Source organism: Plectrocnemia conspersa, unplaced genomic scaffold (genome assembly GCF_051122295.1).
Source record: "Plectrocnemia conspersa isolate PC_06_02 unplaced genomic scaffold, ASM5112229v1 ptg000013l, whole genome shotgun sequence".
Taxonomy (NCBI): Eukaryota; Metazoa; Arthropoda; class Insecta; order Trichoptera; family Polycentropodidae; genus Plectrocnemia; species Plectrocnemia conspersa.
Window position 1 is genome coordinate 3,307,700 of NW_028277177.1, and position 10,125 is coordinate 3,317,824.

A 10,125-nucleotide genomic window follows, 5' to 3' on the forward strand; every position below is an offset into this window, starting at 1 on the left:
TGCGTCTGCGAATCATTACTCTATTCTTTATATAGTAAAGAGTCGAGAGATTTATTTATCAGTATACTCGCAGCTTCCGTGCATTTGATACCTTTAAATTAGCAAACGATGTTTTGGAATTTTGTGTGTAATGTTATAATCGTTCTCGTATCAGTGTTTATATTATTTTGCTTCTACGGAAAATGGAAACATCGTCATTATATTGGAACTGGAGTGAAATTCATAAATCCACCTCTTCCGTTTATCGGAAACAATGGGAAATCTTTAGTGGGTTTAGAGCATATGACGCAATATGTAAAAGGAATTTATAACTATTATCCAGATCAGAAGTATGATATTTAATTAAATACTATAAAAAATAAGTTTTATTCAACGTCGCATATCGTTTAGATACATCGGCGTATTCGAAGGTCTAAGACCCATGATTATTTTAAGAGATTTGGAATTGATAAAGATGATTTGTATCAAAGACTTCGACATGTTTCACGACCATCGTTCGATGGCGAACGAAGAAGTTGATATGTTTGGAAAATCTATACTTAATATGCATGGTAAGATATTCTTCAAGTAATTTATTAGTATTAGGACTAAATTATATTTTATAGGACAAAGTTGGAGGGATATGAGAGCTACTTTGAGTCCTGCATTTTCTTCATCTAAAATGAGAAACATGTTTCATTATATTAATAAATGTGCGGAAAACACGTGTGAATATTATAAAGAAAAATTTGATTCAAAAGGTAATGCCTTTTTTTTTAATTATATTGAAATGTTATAAATGCATCATATATTCATAATTAATCTTATAGGAATGGATATAATGGACATTGAAGTAAAAGATGAATTTTCTAAATACACGATAGATTCAATAGCAACGTCTGCTTTTGGAATTGAGATTAATTCAATGAAAGATACTAAAAACGATTTTTTAAGAATGGGTAAAGCTGCGACGTACTTTTCCATTATCCAATTATTGAGGTTTATGTTAATGATTTCATTTCCAAATCTAATGAAGGTGATTTGATAATTTGATATTAAATAAAAACAGATCAGATTGCTAATGATATCAAATAATTCCAGAAATTTAAAATTGGTCTTGGATTTGAAAAAGTGACTAATTTCTTTACAAGCTTGGTAAAAAGTTCAATGAAAACTAGAGAAGAAAACAAGTTTGTTAGATATGATATGATCCATCTACTAATGGAATCTAAAAAAGGATCGTTGGTTCATGATAAATTGGAAGATAAAACTACAGATACAGGGTTCTCTACAGTCGAAGAATCAACTATTGGAAAATCTACTGTGAAGAGATGTATGAAAAATAAAAATATTATCAACTATTTATCAATAATATAATGATTAATCCATAGTTTGGGACGATGACTATTTAGCAGCACAAGCGTACGTGTTTTTTCTTGGCGGATTTGATACAACTTCTAGTGGCATAGCTTTCTTTCTATATGAAATAGCAAAAGCTCCAGAAATACAGAAAAAAATTCAGAACGAAATAGATGAGTTTAAAAATAAATCTAATGAAGAGTTTATCTATGATGATATACACAAATTAAAATATTTAGATATGTGTGTATCTGGTAAGATTTAAACGGCTGCTTTATTAAATTAAGAATAGACATCAAAACAATTTTTTTTACTAGAATCATTGAGAAAGTGGCCACCTGGAATTGCATTGGATAGAATGTGTACTAAAAATTATACATTGCCACCACCGTCTGAAGAAAGTGACAAAACTTATGAAGTAAGTCAATTATATAAACCATTTAATCATGATTATCATATTAAATATTGTGCATATTTAGATAAAAGTAGGAGAATCGATCTGGATACCAGTCTATGGCATCCACCACGATCCGAAGTATTATCCAAATCCAGAGAAGTTCGATCCAGAAAGGTTTTCTGATGAGAATATATCTAATATAAATCAATTTTCTTATATGCCGTTTGGCAGAGGACCCAGGAACTGTATAGGTATAAAATTAATTTGCTCATATAGTTTTGGATATTTAATAATTATATTATATATTCCAGGATCTCGTTATGCTTTAATGGTGTTTAAGGCTATTTTGTTTCATTTTTTATCACGTTTTGACATTGTCGTTACCAAAAGGACTGAAATTCCACTTCGATTAGCTAATAGCCCATTTACTTTACAGGGAAAAAATGGTATCTGGCTTGGATTAAAAAAGAGAACATAAATTTCATAATAATATGTATATTATATTACTATTTTTTTATATTAAAATCTCATTTATTTTAATTTAGAACTTTAAAAAGTTATTATTATTGAATATATTTATAATAAATATATATTTGAGAACATTTTCTGTCTATTTTATTTATTATCAAATGTGTTATACTAAGTAGTTAAATTAAAAAAAAAACTGGAACTTGATATGCAATTGTTTAAAATTTAAATTTTAAATATTTAAATGTAATTATACAAAAATGTGTTAGTCCAGCGTGCGTGTGGTTTGGATAAAAAGTGGAAGCTGTGACGTTCACTGCTGAAAGGGATTCTATTAAATTTATGTAAACAAAAACGCTTAATGAAGCAAGCAATTAAACAAAACGCAACATGAACACAATCAGAATTAGAAATTGTTACAAATTTAAAAAAATGTGAACAAAATATATTTACTAGGACTTAAAAAAACATAGTTGCTTTTGCGAAGCGAAAAATTAATTATTGTTGGCATTATTTTTAATTGGTTAAAATAAATAAAAGTAAAATATAAAAGGTGTAACAAGAATTAATATATAATATATAACAGCTAATTTACGACTTTTCCACTACAATTCATCCGGATTTCGGTTTAAATAAAAATATATAATTGACGAATCCATTGAGAATTTTACTTGCTAACAAAGCCACGTGGACTTTTAATTACTTTAATGTAAAATACAGAGATATGCACTTATAGAAAGCTTTTAAGTTTAAGTTTAAAAACATCTTATTAGTTACATAAGTTACTCGTTTTATGTTTAGATACATAGTTCTAAGATTTAGATTTGTCCTATCAACTCAGATATGCTATTGCAGTATTTGAAGCGACTATATCTCTTAACGACTTTTATCTAATCTGGTAAGGGACATCTTCATAGATAAATATGTAACATTTTTAATGCATTACGAACGTTATCTTGATATTTATAAAAATCCTATAATACACACCACAATAAATATAATAAAAAATAAGTAAAAACAAAATTATTTTTAAGTAAGGGGAGAGAACGGATTTTCAGGGTCCTACAGTGACACTGTAAAATTTTGTAGCGAATGATATTCAATAAAAATATTTAAATTTGAAGTGGAGGTAATTAGAAGATCCTTAAGAACAACTGTGCAAAATTTAATTAAAGTCGGTTAGGATTGTATATAAATATATATAGCAAAAATCATGTTACATAATTATCACGATATTATCATTTTTGACTAATTAATTTTTGACTTTTTGACTTTTATGTCGCAATACATATTTCATATCACATTTTTTTTATACATTTACAAATATCATGACTTGCAAATGATTATAATTATTGTTATTACATAAACATATGCATACATACGTTGTACGAGTATATATTGTATATGTTATGTAATTATAAAAATAAAGTCACATATATGTTTATTTGATAGAATAAAGATAGAATTAACAAGATTGCATTTTTTTTATATAATGATTATTAGATTTAGCAACTAGTTTATTTTTAAAATAATATTTGGTTAGTAATCATAGAAATTGTGAAGGTGTAATTTTTATAATCGAGAAATAATAAATAACTTAAAACCAACATATTTTGTGCTATGTGCTATATTTATTTTTAGACAAGGCGTGCCTTTAATGTACATTTATATCAGAGAGAAAGAGTGGAGACGGAAACTGTATTTTTACAGCATCCTATAGGTATAACTAGAGCAAGTTGAGGAGCAAGTTGAGGAGCAAGTCCTTCGTATATTATTATACATAAAACATATTGTTTTAATTTGTTTGCTTAATGTTTGTTATATGTGACATGTTGATATATCAATGTATCATAGACTAATTACAAAGGTATAGTATGATATTGATACAACCATTTTACAGTTTTCTGGGGGCGCAGCCTCTGGGGGTCGCTGGCGACGCAGTATCTAAGAATGCAAAGCCCTAGCAGTGACTCGGCGTGGCTGTCAAGATCTGGCTCCTAATGTGTTTGTGTAAAAATATTGATTGATCTTGAACTTTTGTACAATAATATATTTCAACGTGCTTACACACGTCTAAAAGATTCTATTAGCGGTAATAGCTTAAGTTTTATCAACCTGCTAATGTACCTGACATGAAAGGAACGATCAACGCGACTGAGCTAAATATTTTTCTCAAGTTACCAAACATGTTGTAACTGAGCTTTGGAATTTGTTTTAAAGTGCATGACGTCGAGCGATGGAAAATCCTTTGTAAAAAATAGTATTTTTAAGACTTGATTTTTGTCGGTATTTTTGTATTTTTTTACCATTTGTGCAATATAATAATAGCTATGAAGTTTTCGCGCTATTATATGCATTGTTTTATACCTTGTCACATTTTTTAACCTGACAGGCGTAAGCTCAATGCGTTACAACAAAGTAAATCTGCACCGTACGAGTAAGTCAATTAGATATAATGAATTCCTACAAGTAAGTATTAATCACCACAATGAAAGTCTGGGAATCAGCGACATCTACTATATTAATAATTATAAATGAATATAATTTATAACCAATATACATCACTGCAGCTGGGGTAGCTTTTTTTAATAATATTTTTATATACAAAAATTCGAGTATTACTGTCGTGGCTCGAACCCGCAACCTTAGAGTTATTAGTCTTAGACGTTACGGACTTACACATATTTATTTTTTAAGAAAGGAGATTGAGTAGCTAAATAGTTAAATCATCATTTAAAAATAAAATATAAAAATCAAATAATTGATTAACGTGATAAGGATTTTTATTATTTTTTTACGATCGAAACATAACGATGATAAAGATATTTATAGTTCACCACCTTATTTAAATATATTCATAAAGGCGAACCCAAAGGAGTGAGAATTGATTATACAGAATATTTGTCCATAATACACTCGTTCACCATTCGTCAAAGCCGCTCGCATTGAACGTAATAAAGATGAATTTCAATAACTCTTGACTTCGAGTTAGGAGAGTATTGTTTGATACGATAGCTTATGCAGCAGAAAAATAATTATTATATTACATTTCGCGTAAACAATAATGTGTTGCTCATAACTGTGATAATACTGTTTTATTTAGCCATATTTTTCAGTTCTACGGGTAATTAGTTGGCAGAGCAAACCATAATTGGCCAACATATAACCGTTCACCATTAGTCAAAGCTGCGCATATTAAACAAATATAGGATTTTACTCACTCTTATAAAATTTATTTGTAACACTCGATAAACGCAACTTTTGCTATCATATAGACCAAAGATTGGTAGATGTATGAAGTGCTTGGCATTGCCTCATATTACACCTAGAATAATTAGTATTATTGACCTAAACCTTTTAATAGTTTTTCTTTTAAATTGAACTATTATATGTTAGATCTTTCTAAAGAGACACAAAAACATTTTAGAGCCACTGATAAGCATGCCAGTAGCGCTTGTTTAAGAAACAATTGATAAATAGCACTAGCGTATATTTTCGATATGTTTATATTACATAAGTCGTTGAGAGATTGTCTGCTTAGTACGCTCTGAGATTCCGCGCATATAATACCTAAATATTTGTTAGCAATGTATTATCATTTAGTGTACGACGTATTAATTTTTCTTGTGTCAGTATTTATAGTGATATGTGTTTATGGAAAATGGAAACATCGCCATTATGTTGGAACTGGAGTCAAATGTATACAACCTCCTTTGCCATTCATGGGTAACAATATAAAAGCACTCATGGGTTTTGAGCCTTTTACGAAGTTCACAAAACAAATTTACAACCGATTTCCGGATCAAAGGTATGCACATATTAATAAATTTATTTCATTAAAAAAATATTATTTAATATCACGAATCTTGTAGATACTTTGGTATATTCGAAGGTCTTAGACCAGTGATTGTTTTGAGGGATTTAGAACTGATAAAGAAGATATGCATCAAAGAGTTTGATTCGTTTCACGATCATCGTGAAATGGCAAATGTAGAACTTGATATGTTCGGAAAAGCCTTAGTGGGTTTATACGGTAAGCTAATTTTTAATACTGCATATTCGATACTATTGCAAAAAACCGTACATTGATTTATAGGTCAAGAGTGGAGGGACATGAGAGCTACTTTGAGTCCTGCTTTTTCATCTTCTAAGATGAGAAACATGTTTAATTATATAGAACAGTGTGCCAAGAATATGTGTGTGTACTATATGGAAAAGCTAAATTCGAAAGGTATTTATTAATTTGTAAGATATACAAAAGATAAGCTGATTGTATTATGTAATATATATAATATGATTTATTAATTTGTTTCATTATCTTAATCATATAGATATGGAAATATTAGATATTGAAGTCAAAGATGAATTTTCCAAGTACACAGTAGATTCAATAGCAACGTCTGCATTTGGAATCGAAATCAATACAATGAGAGATAGCACAAATGAATTTTATATGATGGGAAAAGCTGCAACAAATTTTTCTATGCATCAATTATTGAAATTTATGTTATTAATTTCGTTTCCCAAGCTTATGAAGGTATTTTTATTACAGTGATATTTAAAACAATATAATTTTAAATTACTAATGAACATATTACATTGCAGAAGTTACATGTTAGTCTAGGTTTTGAACGTGTATATGAATTCTTCGGAAGTTTGGTTAAAAATACAATGAAAGTTAGAGAGCAGAATAATATTATAAGACCTGATTTAATCCATCTGTTGATGCAAGCCAAAAAAGGATCCTTAGTTCATGATAAAGTAGAAGAGAAGATAACTGATACAGGATTTTCTACAGTCGAAGAATCGGCTATTGGAAAATCATCTGTAAAGAGAAGTATGTCTATATATTACATAACATATTAAGATTAATAATTAATAATTGAATACATATTTCACAGCTTGGGACGATGATTATTTGGCAGCTCAAGCTTACGTATTCTTCCTAGGAGGATTCGATGCGACTTCCAGTGCAATAGCATTCGTGCTATATGAAATAGCAAAAGCTCCGGAAATACAAAAAAAGATTCAGGACGAAATAGACGAATTTAAAAAGCAATCCAATGACGAGTTTCTCTACAATGATATACAAAAATTAAAATATTTAGATATGTGTGTATCTGGTAAGTACTATATAATAACTGTTTTAATGAATTGAAAAAATACAATAATTTAATTTGGGTTAAAATTTAGAATCATTAAGAATGTGGCCACCTGGAATTTTATTGGATAGAAAATGCAATAAAGATTACACATTACCACCGCCATCTGATGAAAGCGACCAAACTTATGAAGTACACTAATTATATAACATTTTTGACTCAATTAAAACGTTTATTTCTTTATAATTACTGTTGAATTTTAGGTGAAACAAGGAGATGTTATTATTTTCCCGATTTATGGTATTCATCATGATCCAGAATATTATCCAAATCCTGATAAATTTGATCCAGAAAGATTTTCTGAAGAGAATCAATCTAGTATAGATCCATTTTCCTACATGCCATTTGGCAGAGGACCTAGAAACTGTATAGGTATACTATTAAAATTATTTTTACATCAAACATTTTGAAGAAAATGTATTGTAGCATATTTAGGAGAATAATTTGTGTGCATTTTTTTTATTTTTTAATTAAAAGATTTGCTATTTAATTTGTTGTGCAATGGTCGAGACTGCAGGAGTCTTCAAGGTATGTTCGTTTTGAATTCTGGACGTTGGGGTGAACCAGTGGCTGCAAAGAGAGAAGCAGCTGTTTTTGCGATTTTGAGACGGCTTCCTCTCGATTGTAGTCCAAATTAAACGGTTCTTGAACATCTGAACTCCAAAGTAGACGCCAATAATGTCAAAGAAAATGTCTGAGAAATGGTTTCCCACGTTCCAGTAGTAATATCCATGGCCTCCTCTATGATAGATTTTGTTGTCCATCCCTTTTTCAGTGGGATGAGCAATAACAGAAATTTGACAATTTTTTTATACGATAAATTGCCGCTGAGGCAGATCAGAAACGGTCACTTTAAGGGTACACCTTAATGCACGTATTATAGCATCTCAAAGCGGCAGATATATACTTTCTGTTTTATGGCACATACCTTGTGACTTTAAGAGGTTTCCCACGGTGTTTCAATTTAATCACAAGTCAAACCGGTTTTTTAATGTGATCAATTAATTACATCATCATATAATTTTGTAAATATTATTTTTTAATAAATGAATTATTTTATTTATGTTTTAGGATCTCGATATGCTCTTATGGTTGCCAAGGCAATCTTATTTCACATTTTATCAAATTTTGAAGTAGTTGTCACTAAAAAGACAGAAATTCCACTACAATTGGCTAATAATCCATTTTCTCTAAGGGGCAAAAATGGAATGTGGCTTGGATTGAAAAAGAGAGTGTAATTTTACAACTAAAATGTTAAAAATATATTTGTTTTTATGTTTAAATGACATATATATAATATGTATGTGCATTTTTAATATACAAAATAAAACTTTATGAACTTATTTTTAAGATACGCGTTTATTTAAAAACATATTTTACGTTACAACAGTTGATATACTAGCCTCGAACAAATCTCAAAAGTATCTGCGACAGGGTCATATTTTGAGGATCGATGTTAAAAAAATACTTGTCCGCCTTTTGTTTTCTAATATGATCCACAAAATTATCCAGATCCTAAGATACTAACCAAATATAAATACAGAAAACACATGATTCCCTACACTTGTTTACCATTGCGATACGAACCACGAACCGTTGAGGAAGATAATCAAGGGCTGGTGACACACCAGAGCGAACCAGAGGGGCGCTGTCGAAAGCGCACCAGCACCACCACTACCAGGGCTCACAGTAGCTAGAGCTAACCATAAACTCTAGGCAGGTTAAGGTCTGACCAGAACCAAGCAGCAGATCACAGATATTCAGAAGACTTTCTCGGCCGACCGATCAAATCTGGGAGCCGTCTAGAGACGCAGCCACAGCATCACGTATAAACCGACGGCAGAGACGCCCTAACTTTCGGACGCACGCGGTGTCACCACCCTGCATCAACAGCTCTCTATATTAAGGACCTACAAAATCAAGCGAGCTTCTTTGTAACAGCTTGGCAGCCATGTATAATTAATTTATCTATGTATATATTTTCTTAGTCAATTACATATATTCGAAAAATGTTTTATACTACATTACATTTTACTTTTTTTAAAAGTATTTGTATTAATATTATATCATTTGTATTACATTGAAATATTTATATTTGCATTATTAATTAGTAAATACATTAAAATACAATTTCTTATTGTATGCAACAGCGGTTTTATTTTTTTTGTTTAAAAAAGTTAAGACTGTAAATGAAAATCAATATATTTATATTTTTAGCTACTTCTGAAAATGTTTAGTTAAAGGCAATTTAATCTATACATATATATAATCAGAGAAACGCTGATTATATATGTATAGATTATCTTGTAATGACATTTTTGTACAGTCTACTAAAAGACGTACATAATCTAAGGAGATTAGATATATCTAAATCTATTATAATATATAAATATGAATTATTGCTAACGAGTGTATTTTGTGTTTATATCTTCCTTGGATAAGTAATCTTTGCATAAGAAGTAATTAATTTGTTATCATTCACTGTTTCATATAAGTGTTACGTAATATACATAAATTATACTAAATTATATTTTTAATTTTGTGTTTACTACATGATTAATTGTATTCATATTTGGGAGTACTTTATTTATGAAATTCTAAAGCTAGCCTTTCAGCATTAACCAACCATAAAATTAAGCACTTATATTTTTCATATAACTTTAAAAAAAATAAAAGCTGGATATTCCCATTGCACATTGATATATTTAATGTCAGCTAAGAGGAGCTGGTCCAGTTAAAATAATTTTATTTATATTTTTT

At 29.5% G+C, this 10,125-nt stretch overlaps 1 protein-coding gene across 1 annotated transcript; it reads left to right on the plus strand.

Annotated features, from left to right (window-relative positions):
- The first annotated feature begins 57 nt into the window (after positions 1-57).
- Positions 58-8,712, plus strand: LOC148227034 (uncharacterized). Its single transcript, XM_088201905.1, has 18 exons — positions 58-329; positions 391-551; positions 606-740; positions 810-1,015; positions 1,081-1,312; positions 1,371-1,592; positions 1,656-1,756; positions 1,818-1,986; positions 2,047-2,211; positions 5,756-6,011; positions 6,076-6,236; positions 6,300-6,434; positions 6,535-6,740; positions 6,809-7,040; positions 7,105-7,326; positions 7,397-7,497; positions 7,569-7,737; positions 8,437-8,712. The coding sequence occupies exons 1-18, from the start codon at positions 109-111 to the stop codon at positions 8,601-8,603; spliced, it is 3,261 nt and encodes a 1,086-aa protein (XP_088058031.1). The 5' UTR covers positions 58-108; the 3' UTR covers positions 8,604-8,712.
- The last annotated feature ends 1,413 nt before the right edge of the window (positions 8,713-10,125 follow it).